This window comes from Limanda limanda, chromosome 3, assembly GCF_963576545.1.
Source record: "Limanda limanda chromosome 3, fLimLim1.1, whole genome shotgun sequence".
In the NCBI taxonomy this organism is placed as follows: Eukaryota; Metazoa; Chordata; class Actinopteri; order Pleuronectiformes; family Pleuronectidae; genus Limanda; species Limanda limanda.
The window spans coordinates 24,101,731-24,126,290 of record NC_083638.1 but is presented as its reverse complement, the minus strand read 5'-3'; the positions used below and the strand labels follow the sequence as shown (position 1 = coordinate 24,126,290).

Sequence of the window (24,560 nt, the reverse complement as noted above, 5' to 3'; positions counted from 1 at the left end):
TTGTCAGGCGATGGTTGGAAAACACGACCTTCTGTTATGGTCAGGGAAAATTAAATCAAGTGTAGCCCACACTGGACGTGAGCACATGTGGGGGATTTGACGGTTCAGTTGATTTGAAAGTGATTCTGTGCTTTGGCAGCTTCAGCTCGAGGAGCAGGTCCAGCAGGCTCACAGTGTGTGTGATGTGTCGTGTAAAGATGCATGGGAAGTTTCTACATGGGGGGGGGGGGGGGGTTTGGCTTTAGCTACTGGTTCATTGCAGAAATGCAGAATTTGAATTTAGTCCTTTGTCCCAAAAAAATGTGTTCATACGTGTAAAGTGTGTTTGTCGACACTACAACACATTTAAGGTTTGTGTAAGTGTGGTCAAGGTACTACACAAATATTGTAGGGACCTAGATCTGATCACACATTCTGAGTTTGGTAAAAAACAAGATTCATAATGTAAATCAATTGAGGTGTGTGTGTGTGCAAGGCATGGCGTTTGAAAGACCAAACACTATTGCCGAGCTCCTGGTTAAGGTGAGGATTAAAATACGAATTGTGGTTAGGTTAGGCACGAATTGGTCACTGTTAAGTTTGGGGCTCAGGTTTGAGTTAGGCCAAGCAAAATGAATGGAAGTCAATGCAGTGTCCTAACAAGTGACGCTCTGTGAACACGTGTGTGTGTGAGCTAGCGATGCCTAGCCCAGGCTAAAGAAAAGGCCGCTCTTTGACAGAAATGCCACAGGTGGATGTGAGCTCTCTGTCTCTGCGGCTTTGATGTCGGCTCCATCCGTCTGTTTGGATTCAGTGTGGGAGCGGCCAAAGCTCCAGTGTTTCCAACGCGCTTACTTTATTTTTTAAAAGAAAAATCGTCTTTGTGCCCGGTTCCGACTGTTCACTCGTGGCCTAATGGGGCCAAATTCACTTGGCAACAATTCCTCTCCACTCCAAAGAAAAATAATGGGAATCCCATTATATTGGTTAAGTGTGTTGACAATGTATTAATAAAAATGTGGTGGAAATAATAATTTGGGTTTTGGGTTGACTGGAATTGTGTTTAATAAGTTCCCGTTCGTCTAATTAGGAATGGGGGGGGGAGTGCCTGTTTTATGTTTCCTGCCTGTAGGGCTAATTCACAGCAGGAAAAGAGCTGTTACATGCAGCTACAATGGGCTGGTTGACACTGACTCTTATTACACCACAGGGATTACTACGTTTGCTTCATTATAATATCGTTTGGGGTCGCTCATTATTTGTAATTATAAATTCTTTTGTTTCCCCCCCCCCCACATCAGACAAATAATTAACTTAAATAACCATTGAATACGAATTACATTCCCCAATGTATTATTTACCCCATTGTTCTCAATCAGCATCAGATTATGGATTCAAAGCTTTTTTAATATCTACTCTCTGTAATTATAAGAGTTCTCGTTTTTTTTTTGCACACCAGGAATCCAGCCTATAGTCAGATATTTGACAAAGACTGGTTTATTGAATTACTCTCCATGTAATATGTGGTTTATCCAGCAGGCTTGGATTGTCGTGCAGACTGAATAGCTTCTCATATAAGTTAATCGTGTGTGTGCGTGTGTGTGTGCGTGTGTGTGTGTGTGTGTGTGTGTGTGTGTGTGTGAACACAGGGAGGGTGGGTGGTTGCAGCTGGAGCACAGTTCATAACAGTGGAAGAGTCTGTGTTTAGCATCATTTGAGAGGCAGGAGTAGACTTTAAACTCCGAGGTGCTATTCATGTAACAGCGTTCCATTCAGCTGGGGTCACCTGGGTCCCCTCTCCCCCATTGTTACCTCCAGCCTCAAGGCTACTGCATTCAGACCCGTCTGCAACTCTTGCCTTTATCTGGCTCATTCTGTGAGCCCTCCAGCCTCCCACGCAGCAGACTCCGTGCTGCGCTCCGACAACAATACGCCGGTAGTCGGTACATTTATCTGGTCTTGTTATTGGTGGCTTATTTGCCCCAGCGATAGGGAGACGGAGGTGCCGTGGTGCAAATTAGTGACAGATCAGTTAAGCATGACCTTAAAAAACCCTTGGCTTTGTTTAATTGGCAGTGCTGAGGCGGACTAATTGCATAAATCAGCTGGTAATGAGATCTTGGCTTATTGTGAAAAACAAGATAATGTGAGAAAATGAACATGAATGATCTTAGAGCATTTCCCTCCCTCTGAGCCACACGGCCCCCGTCAGCTGATTATTGTCTCTCTGTTGTCATATGAATTTGGTTCAGATGATGCCTGTATTGACTGATACAGTATATTTGGTTATTTGTGCGTTCTCTAACAAACGTCATGCGCTGCAGCTCTTCAACACACACGCTGAGCCCAGCAGAGCACGGCCCCCTAAATAAATCATTAGCAGGCCAGTGCTTGGAGAGGGACAGTGAAATGTATTAAAACAACCACTTTATAGGAAAGCTGTTTATTAGTAGAATCCAGCGGCGGGTAGACAGATTAATGAGGTAGTGGATAAGACGATTTTAAAACATTGTTTCGGACGGATTCCCGTCGGTGACAGCTGTGAGGACTGGAGGTCAAACACTAACAAAGCTGTTTTGCTCAGCTGTGCAGACTCTGACCCTCAGCCAACAGCACTCTGGCCCCAATTCTCTTCCTCCTGTTCTGTCTCTGTTTGCTCTGATGTAGGTAAATACACATCTCTGAGACCTTTGTTGATTCTAACTATGTTCCAGTGTTCGTTTTTAATTAAATGGAAGCTTTGCTACTCATGAATGATGTTCGAATGTCGCATTTTGGGTGGAAATTGTAAGATAATTTTACGATATTAATTAAGAATAACATTGAATTCAAATAGATGATTAAAATATCTTGTTTTTGTCTTATTTGCTTTCGTTTCAGGTTATTTACATGAATTCAAAATCAACTGACCAGTGATCGCTGGAAGCTGGGGATTGAGTCTTTCACTTTTTGTAAGTATCTCTTTGCCTCTTCAGCTGTTTGTGTCTCTCCACGTGTCTCACCACCCCTGCTGTCTTTCACCCACACTGAACACCTGCATCAAATGAGGTGGACAATCGGATAGGCACACAATGTATGCACAATTAGACAGTTACATAGGCACACAGTCACAAACAGACCTTTTCAACATCAGGTCCTCCAACTTCTTCCAGTTTGCTTTGCTTTAATTATTTTTTATATATCTTTCAAATTATTTTAAGAGTTAAATTAGGCTTTCTAGTATCTTTTATTTGTAAGTATCTCAATGGCTTTTAAATCCTTACAGAAAAGAAATCCTGTTAGAACGTTTTTTTATGTGGTCAAAAATGTCATAAGCCTTGAACATATTGGAAGTTCAGTCTTTTTTGACAAATATGGCTAAAAACTCAGGATAAAAGTCAACTACTTGTAAATGTTAGAAATACATATGAATCCTTTTAAAAGCAGAATGACACCTACAGTTGACACAGGGCAGAGTCAAAGAGCAAGTTTTTCTGGTTGTCACCAACAGATCAGTTTAAAATCAGTTTAAGTAATTCTTTCAAAGCAATGCAGCCAACACAGGAAGACAGTTGCAATGAAATGTGGCATTTTGCTCTTTAAAAAAAGAAGAGGGTAAAGAAAAGTACAGTCCCCTCTGCATCAATATAATATGACTTTAACAACCTTTACTCAGCCGCTGCTCTTGCAGGCTATCTAATAAAGAAACTTAGATATTAATCAAATAAAGGTGAAGAACTTAGTTGATATTATTCTTTTCTTCCAAATGTCAGTTGGAGGTATCATGGGAGTCATATTAATGTGGTTGAGAAGCTCTCCAATAACAGCCGGGAAATGTCTCTCTCAATTCAAAGTTCATGGCCATTTACCATTGTGTATTTATGCCATTTCACATCGCTCTCCGTCTTCTGCTCTGATGAACACGCACCTGTCTACCAGCGAGCTGCCACAGCGGCCGCATGTCAGGGGTGTTGAGTTTTCTTGGGAATGGCTCAAACTCATAAAATGGTCTTACTCTGCATTCTCCAATTAATCAAACATAATAAAAGCAGTGCAGACCCATAAATAAAAGAGATAGCGATCCTTTCTGGATAGATATCATATTTCAGGCAGAATACATGCTCTTCTGATTGGCCGACTGCCAAGACAACCACAGATAAGGAATGCTAGCCTGCTACGCTAGCTTGGTCACCAGTAAAAACAAATGGTGGCTTACTGTTGTATTTGCACATATAAGCCGAACAGATGTCGAACTCAGACTAAAATGGATCGACAGTACGGGAGTTTTAAGTATTGCTGTCTCAATTGTCAAAACTAGCTTGTCTACAGCATGAAGACACACATAAGCATGCAAGAAACAAAGCAACTCCTCAAGCTGCTATCAACCATAAGTTTGCTTAAAAATTTTAAACACAATGTGCAAATAGTTAACAAGATATGAAAAATGATTTAATAGTTGGTCCTCTGGTAGTTAATCAAACTGACCCCTGAAGTTTTAATAGTAAGGACTCAGTGCGGAAGTGTTAATGGTTGTGTTATCAAGTCACTGTAATGTTATCAGGCATCTGTCAGTATTTGTTAGAAAATAAAACACTACACGAAGCCTTAGAGGGCGATTCACTGGCACATCACTCCTCGGAGACACTGACTTGGATCCTTGTACAATTTGAAATCTAGATCCATTGACCCACAGGTTTAATTAATCTCCAAACATGACAGAAAGTAATTTAGTGTGTGTCTGGACCGCTCACAGAACAAGTTTAATTACAGTCGCGCAATCTCATTTGGAAACACCTGAGGATATGTGAGATCATCTGAATAGCGACACACTGCACACGCTTTGTTACTACGTGCCATCCATGGAACAAGTAACAGCAACATGCTCTCCCGGCTCTCAGCCGTCTATCGATGGCCCCGCTGAAGGGAAGGATGCGGAGGAGCCTTTTCGACAGAAATTAAATAAACAGCACTTCAGGATTAAATGAAAATGAATAACCTTTGGATGGTTATTCTTCATCTATTATTTATCAAATGGGGCCTCTTCAGTCTACTGACCCTGCAGTGATTATGGTCAATATGTTTCTGAACAGAGACCGCTCGATCGCCTTACAAAGATTTTAATTTCATAAGCCTCAATTACTTCATTGGATCCCAGTTTGAATTCGGAAAACTAATTGTTGCATATTTCATTACCTGGCAAGAATGTGGGGAGCCCTCCTGAACTTTATCCATTTCCCTAAACTCTGCATTCAATTAATAGCTTGCTCTTTGTGTTATGAATGAATGACCTCATTTGGAGTGCTTAAACTCAAATATGCTTTAACCGTTGGTAATTTGTTGAGGTGGGATGTCGTCTGAGTTCTCTTACACTGAGCCAAGTGAAAAGGACCTAACCGCTGAATTCATTAGTATTCATCTTTTTATTATTGTTAGCAGTATTGGATTTTTAGTGGACATTATTTCATTCTAATAAGCATAAAAATAACCTAATATGGATTTGGCTGCTGTCCTGGTTCTCAATGTATATTCCCTTTTGCTGTAGGACACCTAGTAGCTATATATCCGACAGAAAACAGGAGCAAAGAACACGCCATTAATCTTCTCGCTACCCCAGCTGTGGAAAGTAATGCATAACTAAAAGTCCGGTTAAATGAATTAATGATTTCAACCATGAACTTTTCTCCCAAAACGCCATGAATCGTCTCCAGCTGATAATGCACCACGACCCTGGAGTGTGAAATCCCTGTTGCGTCGAGAGTAGCCAGTTAATTGATTCGCAAATTATTTAAAGTTTGTGGTGCCCAGGGGAGTGCTAGGCTCTAATGACAGGCCATTTTGAAAGAGTTGAAAAATTCTTCCCAGGCAAGTATTAAATTGTGATGGTAAGCTAACAAGTCGAATCTACGCCCCATGGAAAAGGGATGGTGTTGGATTGGGCCAGTTGATTCTGCTCATTTAACAGGAATCTATCTCATCCAAAATAAAAGATGGAATTAAAAAAAATGTTTATTCTTGTTTTAAGATTTCATTGTCGTTCAAATTGGGATAAATTCATCCTCCAGTATACACAAATACAAAGCTTCAATTTTTATATCGAGTCAAATGAGCAAATGTTATTGTGCTTTAAATGTGGCATCGATGTCATTCGTCCATCAGAATGAAACTCTCCGAAAAAAATTCAGCCCGAAACCGTCGACTGACTTGAGCATGAATCCATCTGAGGAATGTGGGGTTTTGAATAAAAAAGAATCTGGATTTATACAAAGTAAAAACCAGACAGTTCAAAAATCTTTTGTAGTGTAAAACCCAGATGGAACACTAGCTGCTCATTCAGTGCAGAATTGTCTGATCGAAGCATCCGTGCGTCCTTTTGCGTTTTAGCTGAAGTTGTTGGATCCCTGTGTTAATATCAAGGAGCCTCTAATCTCAACCCATTAGCAACTGCTGTCATTCAGACACACGGTGTCGGCCTGATTTAAATAAAATGAAATGAAGATAGTTGTTTCTGGTCCCTTGGCTTCACTCATTGCCATAAACATATGCTCTGTGCCCTGCTTCTTTCCATCTTATTTATGACTTTAATTTGTTGTGTGGGCTGCGCAAGAAATCAAATTTAATCCAATCCTCCCAGGGACCCTGTCATATAATAACATGGTAATTTCTGTGTATCCTTTTGAAAAATGAGGAAATTAATTCTTCCTGACATGTTCTAATTATTCCAGTGTGAACGGCGGATGGGCTCCCCTCCCCTCCGCCCCATCCCCCCCACCCCCTAAGTGTCAGTTGCCGACGGGTGGCGAGGTGCTAATGCTGACCAGCAGCGCGTTTAATTTGAAACATGAGCAGACACCTTTCAACACACCTTCCTAATGTTGGAGTGGCTCACACAAATTAATTCACTACTCATCTGGCAGCTCTGACTGAGGTGTGTGTGTGTGCGTGCGCTTGTGTGTGTCTGTGTGCATGTGTGTGTGACTGTGTAAAGTGATGAGGGAAGGGGTCATACGGACACAATTGCCATTAGTAAAGGTAACATAATGTGTTTCTGTGTGTGTGTGCACACTCTAGGTGTGTGTGGACACTTGGACCAGGTATCACCACACGTTATGTGATTGGGTGTTGAGTTGGCGTAAAAGGTGTCTGCTGGGATGTGGGGATTCTCTCCTGGATCCCCCCCCCCCTCTCGAACCAACAGTCAGTACCTGTTCACACGTCCCACTGCTCCACTGAGAGCACGGGAAGGCTTATTTAATTAGCCTGTCATCAGACAGTCTTTAGCTTATCGCTTCAATTTGCATAGGGACACGATACTTGCACAGATGCTGTGACAATGATCTTGTCTTTCATGTGTTTTATATTTAAGCTTTAAAACTTTTTTTTAAACATAATGACACTTTAAATCAAGCTGCAGTCCAGCATTATCAATAATAATAATAATGTAAAATAAATATTAGGAAAATTAGGGAAATAATCTATATATTTCCAAACTGAATGTAAAAAATACCAATATATCTTCGACTCTGATAATTAATGTATTAGTCTGTTTAGACAAATTGTCATGGAAAAAAATATGATATACAAATAAACAGTATTCAGACTTTTACTAAGTTTTGGTAAATGCTGTAAATCCCCAGCACTGTATACATTCAGGCTTCAGAGAGCAGAAATGTGTTTCCACTCTAATTATGTACAGTATCTAAGCAGCTGAGACAGGAGGAGAAAAAATAAACAAACAAAATTTACTTTACTTTGGAGTCGGGTTAAAACCACAAAACTGTAATTGATTTGGTGTGTGTGTGTGTGTGTGTGTGGGTGTGTGTGTGGGTGTATGTTGTCTCTGGGTCGTAGAACAGAGGGCTCATAGCCGTGGCGTCATGGTTGAGAAGAGAGCGTTGCTTTGTGAGCGGAGGGTGGATCCACCCATGACTCAGAGAGAGCAGAGGCGTCAACATGGCCGTCCGGCCCGCAGGGATTAAAGTGTCCCCCCCCCCTCGCACCCTGAGGGGTTAATCACTGCCATTTTGGATCCACACGAAGGGAGCAAACACACTCTCCATCACTGTGGAAGAACTGAGACATATGAGCCACCGGTTAGGCTGCCACTGCAGCAGCGCTGTGGGTAGATCTACTTCATAAGCTTGTTTCCACTCAGTACATCAGAGAGTTCTGAGCCCTGGTTCACTCGTCCTAAGAAAGTTGGACTTCCTGGATCAGCACAGACTGTTGCTCTCTGTATCCTCCTCTGTGGATATGGCTATTTTCTCATATGGGTTTGTTTAAGGGATCCACAGAGTAACCTGGGATGTAGTTACTGGTTGGATCTGTGTTGCTAACTTCTGTGTCTCGCTGTGTGCTGCGCACTATGTGAGCCTGTTAATGACTGAAGGCTGAGAGCTCTGTCTCGTGCCAAGACCCACATGGCTGCTGGCGGTGCATTAAATCAGCAGTCAATTTGACTGGAAGTTTGAAATCTGGGCTAGGTTAAGGGGATGTGCTGAAGCCGTGTTAATAGCTAGCTTGTTGTCCATATGGTACTGCTTTAATAGAGCACATTTGTTGCAGATGGTGGGAGACTTGGTTAGGCAGAGGCAGGTTTTGGCAGAGGCTCATTCTTCGAAAGGGCTGCCGTGCTGCCGTGCTGCTCCGACTGGTCCAGGCCAACTTAGTGATGTCTATCCTCCCTGCTTCCCTTTCGCTGAAAAAACGCCTGCCCTTGAATTGTGGCTTAACCTTAATTTAAAGACATTCTTGTATTTTTGTGTTCAGAGACGAGCAACTACAATGTGGCTCAGTCACATTTTCCTGAGCTTGGTCATTTGCTCTCCAAACCGCACCTTTGCTTCCATAGGCTAAGTTCAGTTGTTTCTGACCACAATGGGACCGTAGACAGCAGGCACAGCTGAGGAAACACCAGCACACACAGAGAGAAAGAACAAGGGTTGTGGAATTCGACCAAAGACAAAGATAGAAGCCGAGCACGGCCTCATCTATGTCATTTTCTCTACTGCTGCTTAGCTGTTGGTAAAACTGCTGAAGGAAGCAGGTGTCAGTGAATGAACACACATTTAGAAAATAAAAAAGAGTGCTCTGTCTGGCTACACATACATTTGTATCTGCATCAAACTAAATACTGCTTCTATTCTTATTCTATTGGTAGAATGTCAATGTGTTTGCTTGTGTTATAAGTTCAGGGTGAACTGACATTAGTGTGGGTATTGTTTTAGTTTGTGTGCGCCTGACCACACCATGTGTGCTTTTTGCACTCAGAGAAGTGAGGAGACACGCTTGATCTGCTCTGCACTGTTTGACGGTTGTTTTCTCACGTTGTCACTGGCTCGGTGTGCTGTGGCATGGGGATGGTATTATGTGCACCGGGCCAAGCTGAGTGGAGAAAAGAGCAGGGCCGCAGCGCCCCTGGCTATGCCACTCCCGCCTCCCCAGACACCTTATTGTGAGAAAAGTCTCGGCTGAGCCCTCTGGGCCTTGTGGATTCACTGCCTCGCTAAGTGCTGGCCAGACTGAAAGGCACAGTGTCCTTGGGCCCGGCTCATTCTTTCCATTCTCTCAGAGGCTTTGTCTCATAAGCCAAGAGAGCAAGGGGAGAAAACGCCAAATTACACCCATGTCACTAAAACTTAAGGTGTTTAAGGGCTGAGATGTAATTTGCTGTTGTGTTTGGTGTTATTTCATGATGATGTGCATGAGGGAAAGTTCAGAGAAGGGTATTTTTTCTTCCAGTGGTGTTAAAGGGGACTTTGTAGGTCTTGAAATTCAAAATGATGAAATTGTAACAAAATCCGGCAAAGTGATGAACTGTCGCGGTGACCTTATTTCTTCTTTTGTTGAACATATTTTTGTAAGATATCCATATATCAGACGCTGATTATCTGGTTAGTTTTGAATTCTGAGATATTTAAATTTCAACCACTGACAAATGTGGAGTTGCTGCTCATTTCTGCCTCTTAAAACAAAGCACATGGAAATCCTAATCAATCTCCAACCAGTCTTAACAGAATAAAAGTGTACGGCACACAGACCAATAACAGAGGCTAATGGAAACCTGTTGTAAGTAATTTTTAGCCATGTGTCTCCAGTATTCTGTGGCTAAGGCTTCTGAACGACCCCTGCAAGCAGTGACATCATGACCACATCCTTTTGCCTCACTGGCGCTGAGTCCCAGCTTGGGTCCCCTGCGGCCGGGCTCCCAGAAGCCACAGCACCCTCGCTACACATGGGCTGCAGCTGGACCACCGTTGGCTACTCTGAACAGACTTGGGGTTGCTCTGGGATCTGTGGTCACAGTGCTGGATGTACATGTATATATCTGCACACAGCCGTGGAAAAAGACTGTATGGAGATCAGTAGGCAGAGTTTATTTGATGCAAACATATCATCAGGCTCTCAGTGCAAACCGACGTTGTATGCAAATCCACTCCCTCGATGGAAAGAGGTATAATTAATGATGTCAGTTCATAAAAAAAAAAATAGAAAAAAGAGGATGGGTTCATAGCCATATTTCTGCTTTAATTAAAGACATGCCTTATTACAGGACGAAGATGTATGCTCTATGTGTTTTTCTTTCTTTCCTTTTCTCTTTCCCTCCTTTCCTCCCTGTGCCTTCCTTGTTCTGATTCTTGATTACCACTCGTTTCATTGTGAAAATGGTTCTCTGTGATTTCTCCTGCCAGAACCCCGCACGCTGACATGGAGGGCTTTCTACGTAGCAGCTTTTTACTGAGGTTAGTTTCATTTCCGTTGTTGCCATTTAGGACCACAGATCGGGCAGGGGTGGTATATGATGGGTTAACTTTTTTTTTTGGGGGGGGGGGGGGGGGGGGTACTTTCTGATGCATTGTCAGCTGTAGACTTTGTCCTGTGTGTGTGCGTCTGTGTATTTGAACACTGTCAAAACATGGATTCGAACATATTTACCCAAGCTGTGTGTTACAGTTGTGTTCACGTAGTTTGACTGGCAAGCTCACCCTGAAATCCTCCAGTCAGACTGAAAGCACAAACACATGCAGATGAGCTTTCCACACACACACACACACACACACGCACACACGCACACACACACACGCACACACACACACACACACACGCACACACACACACACAGCGCTTTAAGAACCTGCAGATGAGGCTTTCTGTGTCTTTACACTGCTGCATGCTTTTGTCTGACCACTCTCCCCCATCTGCCCCCCCCCCCCCCCCCCCACTAACCACCCTAATCAGGGATGTCGGGGTGAGGCAGTCGCTGGTATATTGGTCTTGTGATGTGCTGTTGCTTCCTGTTGTGCTCTGTGTTTGTATTCACCCCAACATAAAGATTTACATTTTTTTGTCTTTACCCTTCCTGTGATTCTAATTAAAAATGTGTGCTGTCATTACACACAGAGGAAGTAAATAAGAGAGCGTATTTACCATTGGCTCCTTTCCTAGTCAACCACCTTCTCTAGGCTACAGTGTTGCTCCCTAATTAGGGGTTGGCTCATTAGAAGCCACAGCAGCAGCATCTGCTTTTCAAAGCTGCTGTCAGCCAAACTTTACTAAAGCTAATGAATCCTCTTTGATTTCTTTTTCAAAAGGTCACTTATTTGATTAAATTAACAGCGTTTTTTTCTTCTCTCAGAACTGTTGGGGGCATTTTAAAAAGAAAGGACAATTTGATGCAATTACTCCCTCACGAGTCGAAGTGTAACAGTGGAATTCAATGGGAAAATCTCCCATGGATTTACATTTATTTAGTCAGTAATTTAACTTGAACTTAATCCTGCAGAATAATACTGTTTGAATGAGCTATCTCTCTCTCAATCTCTCTCTCTCTCTCTCTCTCTCTCTCTCTCTATCTATCTATCTATCTATCTATCTATCTATCTATCTATCTATCTATCTATCTATCTATCTATCTATCTATCTATCTATCTATCTATCTATCTATCTATCTATCTATCTATCTATCTATCTATCTATCTATCTATCTATCTATCTATCTATCTATCTATCTATCTATCTATCTATCTATCTTATATCTATGTATTTATGTATCTATCTATCTATCTATCTATCTATCTATCTATCTATCTATCTATCTATCTATCTATCTATCTATCTATCTATCTATCTATCTATCTATCTATCTATCTATCTATCTATCTATCTATCTATCTATCTATCTATCTATCTATCTATCTATCTATCTATCTATCTATCTATCTATCTATCTATCTATCTATCTATCTATCTATCTATCTATCTATCTATCTATCTATCTATCTATCTATCTATCTATCTATCTATCTATCTATCTATCTATCTATCTATCTATCTATCTATCTATCTATCTATCTATCTATCTATCTATCTATCTATCTATCTATCTATATGACATTTTCACATAGGAATATGTGACTGATATTTGTTTATTTTAATATCAAATTAATTAAGGTGCCATCTCTTAAATATGAATTCACAGATATATCTATTCAGTATTTATTAACATATAATTTTTATTTTTACTGTCTGCTGCAGTAAACAAATCAAGTAAATAATGCAAAAATGTACAGCCGCTGTTTTATCTTTGACACAGATCTATTTGGTGTGGTGTGTGTGCTATGTTTTGACAGGACTTATCCAGCTATAGAACATGTTACATGTTAGGGAACGCACTGCCTAAGCTCATTTCCACAATCTTTGGAGTAAGGCTACAAAGTGGATGACAGTGTTTAACTCTCACCACCTGTCAGAACCAGTTTGGTGGATAATTCACTGTGCTGAAGATGTGTGATCGGGGTCCTGTATGTGTTGCGGTGGGATCTTAAATTCACCAGCAGATATTTGTGCATTCAATCCCACATCTACAACAGAAGTAGGAGAGGGAAAGAGAGAGAGACAGAGAGAGAGACAGAGAGAGAGCAAAAAAAAGAAGAAATATGACCTTTGACCGTGGCAATTTCTCAACAATTTCCTTTTGTTCTCATAGCTGTGAGAAAACACTGTGATTATTCTGAGTAAACACATTATTGCACCGCTAATCCACATCCTTCTGTCAATGTCTGTTTTAATTAAAGGAGAAGTGCCAGTAGAAAGATATCACGCACGCTGGCTGGAGATTGGAGGCCTCAACAATCAGGCTGAGATTAAAGGCAGGCTTTGGTTGAGGGTTAGCCCTTTTGCTTGGATAAGACTTGTGTCCTGGAGTGGGCTGAGGAGTGGGGGTGGGGGTGAAAGTGGAGAAAAGGATCGAAACACGGCCTGGATGGATGTGGCAGTTAAACATTCTTCCACCGAAGAATTCCAGTGTCTTTTCTCAAGCAGCTGAAATAGGTCAAAGGGGGATTTCTGAACATGCTCCTACATTTCTGCCCCGATGAGCAGATGTTATTGACTTTTTATCCTGTATGTCATATCTCAGTAGCACACAGGATGGGCTTTTCATTATTGTAATGAGTCATGAGTTTGGTTTTGAGTCATGCATACAGCGAGTGGTAATTGGTTATTGGAGTGTAAACCTCATATTTTATGCACAAGATTGTGTCTCATAAAAATAATGCAAGTCTGTAAAAGTTCTGAGTGCTTCTGAAAGTAAAGCAAAACTTGTCTGTAATAGACAATTATTTATGCCCATGCTGCCGTGAGCGTCTTTGTTGGAGAGAAGAAGCGTTTTAAGTTGAGATCAATTTTTCATGTGTTTATACGGAAGACGTTTAACGGGTTTTTGTTTATGCAGTCGAAGAGACAGAGCAAATTTGCGCGCGAGTGAGAGAGAGAGAGAAAGAAACAAGGGGAGAGAAAGGGCAAGATAGTGAGAGAGAGAAAGGGGAAGGAAGAGAGACAGAATACAGAGAGCGATATGCAGAGAGAGAGAGAGAGAGAGAGAGAGAGAGAGAGAGAGAGAGAGAGAGATGTCTTCAGTCTCTGTCTACTCCCAGTGGGCAGGACCTCCCCCTCCATTTCTGCCATTATTTGATGTAATGAAAGGAGAAAGTGTGTAACATTGAGATTGTTAATTAATTTAGTCTAACAAGATGAAGATAAATGAAACCCACTGAAGGTTGACTAGGCTAAGGGGCCCACTTAGCATTCCTCCTGCCCTCGAGCTCTGTCTCTCTCGCTCTTTTACAATGAGCACAGCTAAGAGGTGTTTGCACAATCCCGCTGAGCTCTCACCCACCAAGTTTAGACCTGAAACTTAAAACAAAATATTTCATTTTCAACCCCTATTTATAAGGATCTACTCTCAGGGATCAGGGATGTTTTAATTTATCAACTAAACTGACTTTTTTAGATATGTATATTGAAGCACTGGTAAAATATTACATTATTCACTAACACCTTGTTGTCTTCTTATAGAGGACAAACACACATTGTATTACTTTCTGAGATCAGTTATACTTGAAGTTATGTAAATGGCTGTTCTGGACCTTTCACACGAGCCTGTGTGACGCTCAGCCTTTCTCCATATGAATGCTTCTCCTCCAATTTGTCTTCGGGGTTATTTGAGCGGCAAAAAACAAACCAAAAGCAAGACAGTTGTCTCCATCCGCAGCCCTTACTAACACATCAGTAGTCTATCGAGGTCCTTCCTCTGTGGACACTTTGTACAAGATCTTCAAGGCAGCACAGACCGATCTTTATGGCGCCCATTCTTTGCTCCCTTAGTTCTCAAGTCATCAACAATGGGTTGTTGATTGTATGGAAAGAGCCAGAACAATTATGTCCTCTGTTGTGGTGGCAGGACAGTGTTTTAACGTGCAATCCCCGATAATGGCCTCATTATTGTTATTCTTGGAGCGGGACTCGGGAGAAAGAAGGAGCTGCTTGCGGTACATCATTATTTCGTAAATTTCGATTAGCTCATCATTCTGTCTCCTGGCAAACAGAATCACAGCTAATTAAAAGTGGGTGAGCACTCCTGCCTGTGACTTTAAAGGTAGCACTTGATAGGCTGTTAATATGAAAAAAGTGGTAAAAAAAAGAAAAGAGAAGGATTAGAGCTGTTACCCTGGTAACTCCAACTTCCATTTGCAAGGGAACAATGAACTTGTGTTCCTCCACCACCTATGCTTGAAAAACAGAAAGCAAGGAAGTGAGTGTTCTGGAAGGACAAGACCCTTTTTAACAACAAAATGGGCTCCAGGCCTAATAGACTCTGGCATGAATTGTTAGGCGAGATCACTGGCGAAATCAGTAGTTTTAAAACTTAAAACTACTGTAATAATCAAGCAGTTCACTCTTGACTTTCATTAACATCCTTTCTCGGCTTCTTTTTATTTCAATTAAACGCTCAATGATGTTATAGCCTCCGTGTTTTAGTTTAAGCATTGACATCTGTGAGGTGACAAGTGGTGATGAAAGTAATGGCCGTCATGAGTAATGCATTTCCATAATATTGTTTTTATTTCAACCAGCACTAAAACAAGTTTCCGAGGCGTGACTACAGAGCGCGTTTGATAGGCTGATAGTTAAGTGCTGTAAAGAGCTGCGAGTCTGAAAAAGAAAGCTCCCGCTCTAAAAACCTTGGTGAGTTATAATGATCCATGACTGTGATCCATGGAGGAACAGTATGTGTTTCTCTCTGAGTTTTATGTCCCTTATTACAGCTGCAATACGTCTGCTCACATTAAGCTAATTTATGGCTGAGGCCAGCGTAACAGCAGTACAGGTTAATGAATTTGGCATTACTAATTAAACGTTATTGAGGGATGAATATGAATCCTGTGGTCGGGAGGAGGGGAGGAGGGGAGGAGGGGAGGAGGGGAGGAATCCGACAAGGACTTGTCTGCGTCTCATTTCCTGAGTTCCTCTGCTGGCTAGAGTAAAACATGAGAACTGAATGTAAAGACAGCACAGGATTCAGCTTCAACACAATACGTCCTCTTATAAGATTAAAAGGACATTTTGTCTATGATTATGTACAACTCATTCAGATGTGTTTCTTTACACGCGTTTCTGTATTTGTTAAGACGTATTGGAGGTTAAAAGGATAAATGGACATCTAAGGCGTGTAAACACTTCCTGCTTGAGCTGAGGAGTTTTCTCTTCTTCTCTTCAATGCACATAAACTGTCCTTTCACACACAATTGTTGCCGAGCAGTAATTACAGTCACCTTTTGAAAACAGGAATTTAAAGACTAAAGTAAAGTCTATTCAAGCAAAGAGGGATGATGGTGTGGAATATTGAGCAATTATTGAAATGCCCTTTGAGTCACATGCTCCATGACCAGGCCATGACTGTGTTGAGGAAAAACAGAGGCACATTTTCCCTGGATTATTCTTTTTAATACCTTATTTTATTTACCTTATTTATTTGTTAGTGACGCGTTATGACAGAAAACTGAGGAGCTCATTTTCTTGTTGGATACAACATGAAAAGGTAAAGGTTTCGATCTAAATCACTTTTCAGTAATGCATGACTTAAAAGATATAAAATGTCAATATATATGTTATACATTATATTGACTTGTTTCAAACTATCTTCAAACCCAGAGAAACGGGATGTCTGAGTCCACAAAACACTTTTGGAGTTTCATGGGTAAACAGCATTGCAGCCAAATCCCCAAAAAAATTAGTAAATGGCGACCACGTCTTCAAACAGAGAAAAACATTAAATGTCTCCTTCTAGTTTCTGAGTATCGCAGGAAAATGTTCATTTTGGGTGAACTATCCCTTTAAGCTTTATGTTATAATGCTCATGTGGAACACTTGTTGTTAAAATCCTATTCTTCCCGCCGCTCTTTCACTCGCTCTCACTAGCGCCGCCACACTCCACGTCTGACACACTCTGCCTGAAAGCTAAGCCTTTCAATTTAGATTTCAATTATCATGTTAGCTTTGTGATTAGACTTTAGTCCTCCAGGAATCAGACCTCTCTGCTCCTCTCTCTTCCACTTCCCCTGCAATCACATCCCATCTGATGAATTGCGCATGTAATTACGGAAGTTATTGAATATGCAGATCGCTGCTGACTCTCGGTGTGCGGTTCATGATGCATCAACTCCAACTGTATCCAGCGAGGGTCTCTGATAAAGACCCGCTCTGATGACAGAGGGCCAATGTGTCCTCCTAGTCAGACACAACAGAACACACACCACAAAGGCTGAGACTCGATTAAAACAGAGCCACGCTGTAATCCCTGTTACTGGGAGTGTGAGCGCGTGTTCACAATGTGTGTTTGTGTGTGTGTACTTGCCTCTGAACGACTCTCAGACCAGTGACAGGACTTGGCACTGGGCAAACTCAGCTCAAGCATTACAGCCGGTGCAGCGCAGACCAGTCTGAGTGTCCAGCCAGCCCAGGACACAAGGTGCTTATGAATCCACCAATATGAGGTATTTCCCTCATGTTACAGTATGTTGCTACCATCATCTTACACCCCCGTGCCATGATGCAATCCCTTGGAGCTTTTCAAGCGAGGGGAGTGAAGCACTTTACAGGCACACCCACAGGAGGGGGATGTGGGAAATTCTGAAACTTTTGATAGTTTTTAGAGAGCTTTCTTAAAACCTGGCTTGCATGCAAAAAGAAAAAACAAATGTCTCTCATGGTAAACTTTTTTTGCATTTTGCTGTCAGAATGCTGGAGGATTTCTGACTTGCTTTTCATCAGGTCCAAAACCAATACAGATTCCTTTTTTCCACATAAAGCTGGTCGTACAGGGTTTCTCTGCTAAGGTTTCACACACAATTGAGAATACAGGGAAATGGCAGAAAGCAGGGTCCTGTATTTTTAGCCTGCGCTCTAGTGATGTATCTGCCATTTATAGCTGATATGCCTGGCTGACGCTGGACGGCTGCCCTGCTGACACCAGAGGACGGTTTATAGACGGCACAAGCTCTGTCCAACACGATCCCCAGTACACAGACCTGCAGACAATATAGATACAAAGGCTTTTTAAAACATCACGTCATGACGCATGTGTAATGTTCACCTTGTGGCCGCAATTACTTCTGAGGTCTTGTTATGAGTGGTAATCGGGCTCCTTTATGCAAACAAATACTGCATACACATAGATATTAATGTACATATGTTGATTCACACATGTCTGCATTATAACGTATTTCTGGGGTCTTTTTGACCACACCCAAGTAGTTGATGAGCTCATGCTAAACAAGTTCTGACTCTTTTGTCCAGAGTGGCCCCTTCTGTTTACCTGGTCGTTCATTTAAGTCTCTAGTGAAAATATTCGGAATGTTCTTTACCTTTATTTCATTCTCTCCACCTTACGTTTGTTATTCAATAAAAAAAATGTTTAAACCCCTTTTTTTAGATTTTAGTTTTTTGTAAAATTTAAGAATTTGCAACACTTTCAAGAGCAAATTTAATTTTAAGCACATTATTTAAATGATACCTTTAAATGTGTTAAATGCCAACAAACCAAAAATCCTTAAACTAGCTGTAAACATAAATTAAACGAAAGCATCATTGATCTGGTTGTGATGTGTAATTACTTCACACTCTGTCACAGTGGCAGGTATTAGAGGCAGGACCGGTGCTGGATCTTTTTCCACTGTCATGGGTGTCCGTTGTAATTAAGACTCAGAGCGAGCTTTTAACACGGGGCACTGTGGCACTTTACCCGCTTCCTTGTATATTATTAGGTTAATAGGATTGAACATGTTTACACCAACTGTTAGCTTAACAGGAGGTCAAAAAGGTGACTTCAACTTTGTTAAGGGGCTTACACAGAAGCTCAAATGGCATTATAATGGCTGACTAATGGGCCTTGACACTCACAGAGAGTACACAAGTTATGGACTGTGTTTATATTCAAAGTCTTATTGGTTTATAAAGTAAAACAAAAAAAAGCTAAAGGGCATGGCTTACCAAAGTAACCAATGGGATTTGACTGCCCTTTACTGTAAGCAGTGTGTTGCAAGTGCATCGACCTTTGTCAAGTTCCAGCTATTGTTTGCAGATTGGTTACACACTCTACAGGCTGTGAAAGACACATCTGCTACCTTCAGCTCAGACGAGAGCAGATAGACTGTTGGCAGTGAGGGTTAGGTGGACAGTTGTGTGAGTTGGTGAGTGCGTGTGTGTGTGTGTGTGTAGGTGGGGTCCTCAGCTACCCTGTCAGGCAGCTTCGGTCCGTATCGTCTTAGCAAATATTTGTCTGGCCTTCAGTCCCTGTTTGCCTTCCTTTCTGTTTGCTTTGTTTACTGAAGTCTGCCTTGGGCAGATTGATAAAGTTTCCCAAAAAGTTGCTTTCAATTTTTTTTTTATTCTGTTTGTTTGTGTTGTTACATAATGTCTGAGTGCATTTATCTAGAAGTGTTACTTTGAGCAGGTTTCACAAGTGTATTTCTTTATTAATGCATTTCAAATCACTTTTCATGGACATTTGCAGATCATGGATATTTCCCCCTAAATTAGTTAGTAAGCATTTTGAAATGTCACAAAGAGAATATATTGGTTGATACCATAGTTGTATGAAATCATACGTTAGCTCTGCAGAAAATTCCCTTCAAGTATAAATATAAAACCATATTTGTTTAAAGTGTTTTTGATTGATTCTCTGATTGAGATCCAAAGGGAGGTCATAAATGATCCGGGACAAAGGTTCTCTTTGTGTGAATGGGGCCCCGGTTGAAATGGAGGAGTAGTTTGAGATTACCAGATTATTTCCTACCAGCCCAGTGAGTGAGGCGAGGCGAGCCGCAGCCCTGCGCCGTGCTGTGCTGAGGCTGAGCATAATGAGTGCGGTGGCAGGGAACCACAACAGAGCCGGGGCAGAGGCTGCCTGGGAACCAGAGGCCCATGGCCCACAGCCAAACACACACACACACAGACCCACACAAATCCTGCTGCACACTTGTGGCTTTTTAAGAAAGCAATTTAGTTAATGATTTCATTTTGAAGCACTGTCATGCTGCATGTGTCTTCCCTCCTGTCCCCCAGACAACCACAGAGGAAAATAACACACAACCGAGCATAATGTGGCATTTGTTGTGAGCGCTGCACAAAAATCACTCAGATATTTAGATAGCGGTGGTTATATCAACTTGTGGCTTTTTTTTAGTGCATTGCTTTGGACAAATGCAGAGACGAGTGGAAGCACAGTGTGAGTGGTCGGACACGTGGTTCTCAAAAGACAGCTGAAGCATTTTGTGTTTCAGTCAGCATCTAATCCACTACAGTACCTGCTTCCTCCGGAGTGGAAAAACAGCACGTTTCCCTGTTCAACCGTGTCTGTCAGCTCTCTGCTTTTATTAGCGCTATGTTTCACATTCATTTACTCCGCTTCTCTCAGTGCCGGGCCCATGAATGAAACCATCTTAGCATTGCTAAAACAGCAGCTTGTACATGTCTACTGTGAATCCCATTTTTGGGCAATTATTCAGATCAGTGGCCTGGGGTTTCGGGTTTTGCTCCTCAGATCTCATTTTTCCGCTCGTTCTCTTTCTTTTTTTTGGTATCAGCTGTCAATCACTCATGGTAACTTTTAACCACCTCCAAACAGAGCTGGCTGCCAGCCATTCATTTAGTCCTTCACTTTTGCTCGGCTTCTTCCCGTCTAACCTGTCAGAATGACACACACTGTTGACCATGCTTTCTATTCAGCACTGGCAAATTAATTGGTTTCAGTGGTTTAAATCAGCAATCAATGTCAGTTTCCCAACATAATAAGCCTTAATCATAAATCTTTGAGGTGTGGCTTGCCTGACCCCTATTCATCATGGCTCTGCTAGATAGCCTCATCTGGGTGGAGCAAATGAACTACCCCTGTTTTGATTTTCCAATTGACGTGTCACATAAAACGTGGCTACTCTCTCTCTCTCTCTCTCTCCCCTCCCCTGTTCTATCCCAGCCCTTCTTCTCACAGTCTTTTAAAAAAAGACACGAGGGCCCAAAGACAAAGAGGGAAAAGGAGTCTGGTTGTCACACAGGGAGACACGTTTGTGCGCCTTCCCTTGTGTGAGAGTGCTCAGTGAATACCTTTAATTTATTCAGAAGGAGAAAAAGAATAGACGCGAGAGGGGGAAAAACACTTATGAATTAGAGGTGGGTCTAACTGTAGCTAATGCGCTGTTGTCCTTTCAGCCTGTAGAATAAGAATAGAGCAGCTTAATTACAACAGGGTAGAAGGTAATTCCCTTATTTCTCCCCCCTGAGCTACAGAAATCCATTTATGAGACGCGAGTGAAAGGAGAACAAACTGCTTTTCTTTTCTGTGGACATTTCAAATTTGCCAATTTGGTGAGCGGGACTTGTGAAGCGTTTTACATTAGCGGAAAAAAATTAAATAAAACCAACAAGGACAGTGACGGAGAAAGTGGGCAACCGTGTGTCGACATTCCAGATGTCCAAAGTGACAGCAGTTGTAGCAAACTTCAGTTCTGCCGGGCACTGAAGTTGCCAATGATGACCTCATGGTGGCAAGACCAAAGACTGAGGCCCATAGTTCCCCTGCCATGCAGTACAATGCCCCACACCCACCCCTTCATAAACCATTCAGACCATTACCCATGCTTTTCCTGCTCTCTGCAAAATTGCTCCTTCAAATGCTATTTCCCTTGAGTATTTGGACAAAAGTCTGACATTGTGTTGCTTCTTAATTTTTTTTTTTGCTCGGAGACCTTGCTTTCTCCTTTTTAAATTCCCTTCTCTTTTGAGACGTCTGTGCTCCCTACAGACGTATTGTGCGTCTCTTTGGTAACTTGGGATGTGTCCCTTCACTTCTGTTTGGCACCCCGACGCTAGCTCCTCAGCTCACTTTTCTGGCAACTGTGAGAGATGTTACACTCGATTTGTTGAAGTGCAGCCATTTGCAAATTCTCCAGTGCACAGAAGAAGTTATCTTTATAAATGACAGAATGGGCCGGGCCTGAATAGCGCTTTGTTTACCGTTTTACAAGAAAAAAAAAGAAAGGGGGCCCCACTCTATATTTCATCTGTCACCGTTGCTTTTCTTTCCTTCAACAATGCTCAATTGTTTCCATGAAAATTTCGGGGTTCCACGAACAGGAGAATTCTGTATTATTATGTTCCTGCCAAATTCCGATCTCTGTTTTCCTTCTCCTGCTCACAAAGGGCTCATAACTTACTGTCAACTACGAGTCGAGCCACAAAGCTCTACTGTTGCTCAGCAGACTGTGTTGGGTGATGGCTTGACTCGCATTGAGGTTTGCTTAAGTGCAGCAGCAGCAGCAACAGCAACAGCAGCAACAGAGGGGTCTTCCACGATCCCACAGCAGGCCAAGAGAAAAAGAGAAAGTAAAAGGAAGAAAGATGCAAAAACCAACAAGTAGCTTTTCTCGTCTCAGATTCTCTCTCTCCCCCCTGATGTAGGAAACCGCTGAAGTCATTGACCCACTGTGTGTGTCTGACTCACACCATCCAGTACCCTCCTCTTCTGGAGGCTCATTTCTGTTCAAAAGTGATGCAAGTCCACAAAAAAGGGCCAGTACTAAATCTCTTTTTTTTGGGATGTCCATCGTTCATTTGTGAAAGCATTACGCATGAGTGAACTTGTGTATGTCCTGGGGAACTGAGAGGCTGTTATGCCATCCAGCTCTGCTGCTTGTGTCCTGGGATCAGGAAAAAGGGCCAATGGTGCAAGGGGACCACAGAAGTAGAAGGAGGAGGAGGAGAGGGAGGCACAGGGGGAGGAGGTGGGCAGGGGGGGTTGGGGGGGGGGGGTGAGGGATTCAGTGTGTGAGTGCTCATCGACCCTTCCTGAGTAGACAGACAGGGACACTTAAGCACTCTCACACCTGCATCTGCCTTTGCCTTGCATGGGGGGCAAGGACACCAACCACGCTGTCATAGCAGCTGCACAAGTGTTTAAAGTGAGATACAAGACACTTCCTCTAGTAGCATATTATTGCAAATAATTTACCCTGCAAAGTAATTATCAATGCTCTGCTCAATATGTAAAGTGTGCTCTTCAGGTGGCTCGCTTAATTTGCTGCGGGTGGCGACCATTTGAGTGTGGATTTTAGCTGTGGTAACTGTGGCGGCTTCTAATAGAGAAGGCACAAGGAGAGAGTGTGAAGTGAGGATGAAGTGCCGCCATAATTGAGTTGACTTTTTGCAGGGGAAGGTCAACAATAATGGAGGAACAATTTAAACAAATTAATTTAGTCAACTCTCCACTCGCTGCACAGTCTGCTACCTTGTGGGAGAATCTCTATTTTCTCGACCATTTACGATATTTTAATATCATTATCTGTAATTATTTTTGGAGCTGAGGTTTAAGAGATTTAAATCAATTTGTTTTATTTTTTCATTCCAACTGACTGGTAAAAAAGAAAAAAGACAAATAGCTCTAGGAACCTGTTTTGAAATCTGCAGGAATTATACAATAGAAAAATATGAACTATGTATATGTATATGTATGTGTGTGTGTGTGTGCGAGTGCACCCTCTGTGTCTAAGTGTGCGCGCCTGTGTGTGTGTGACAGAGTCTAACTGTGTGCAGTATACAGCCCGTATTACGAGTTGATTATGTATCCAGGAACCTGGCTGCTGCACAGCATGGCACAATCACAATGGAGGGTGATAATTTAATTGTGCTAAACGGTGGATTCCGTGTCAATGCTCCTCCAGCTGGGAGCTGTCAGGTAGTAATATCTCATTATGGCAGGTGAAGAACCCAGAGGAACCCTACCACGACACCTGTTAGAACAGGAGGAACCCCTGAAGGGAAACACACAGATGATTTTCTCTCTCTCTCTTTCGCCGACAAACACACACACACACACCCACACACACCCACACGCACACATGGTTTAAAGCCCCCAAACTATTTTCTTTATACGTCCACCTCAAGTTAATAGATTATTACCCAAGACACCATTTATTTCCAAGGTTAGTCCCATTGTTTGGAAATTGATTTAATTACGCAAACTCTCAGTAGAACAGAACATTCTTAGCACCTTTCCTAATTGCCTCTACAAGTGTTTTGGCAACTGTTCTTTTTTTTACCCTGGCACATGCCTGGAGTCAAAAGCTAAACTTGTCTTTATTACTAAGAATTTAATCATTTTTGCATCTCCTATTGCCTTTTTATCTTTTGACTTGCTCTCCTTTTCCTGTGAAGGAGGAGGGTGTCAAGTTCTCCCCTGTTAAAACGTCAGATCAAAACTTGAAGTTGCACGACTTCAGCATTGAAACAAGCAGGCATGTGGGTGGGATTGGGTGGTGGTGGTGGTGGTGGTGGTGGGGGGAAAGACGGTGTGGAGTTACACATCACCATTGTCTATAAAAGGTAAACAGTGTGACAGAGCGAAAGTCAGTCAGACCCTTTTTTATGGAGGAGGAGGAAACGGGATAGCCCAGGACACATGGTCCCGCAGTCACAAGACCCCCGAAGATGAGCAGTGAACACTCCTCTAATACGCACCAATTAAGCGGAGGTTGTTTTGCACGATGATGAAACATTATCGGGGGGGAACAATTCATGACTCAAAGCATTCCAGGCCATATGAGCCCACGGGCCAGAGAACTTAAGTCTTAATCCTTCAAATGTGTGCAATATTGTCAGCTATAAATAGAGCGGTTCTGTTTCCTGACCGACCGCTCCTCGGTCCCTGTCTGAAGTCTTCAAAGTCACCGAGGGCTTTTGTCTGTAAGTAGAGAGGAAGCAGCGTTTCATGCACT

The 24,560-nt window shown here is 42.2% G+C and overlaps 1 protein-coding gene across 7 annotated transcripts in view; it reads left to right on the top strand.

Moving 5' to 3' along the window:
- sox6 (SRY-box transcription factor 6) overlaps window positions 1–24,560 on the top strand; it is a 133,741-nt gene that overhangs the window by 17,603 nt on the left and 91,578 nt on the right. For 6 of the 7 annotated variants that reach the window (XM_061067691.1, XM_061067695.1, XM_061067693.1 and 3 more), the window contains exons 2-3: window positions 2,860–2,930; window positions 10,647–10,697. In XM_061067691.1, coding sequence (XP_060923674.1) covers window positions 10,663–10,697 — 35 coding nt within the window. In that variant the 5' untranslated portion in view covers window positions 2,860–2,930; window positions 10,647–10,662. The remainder of the gene's footprint in view (window positions 1–2,859; window positions 2,931–10,646; window positions 10,698–24,560) is intronic. The other variant, XM_061067694.1, reaches the window with a different exon arrangement.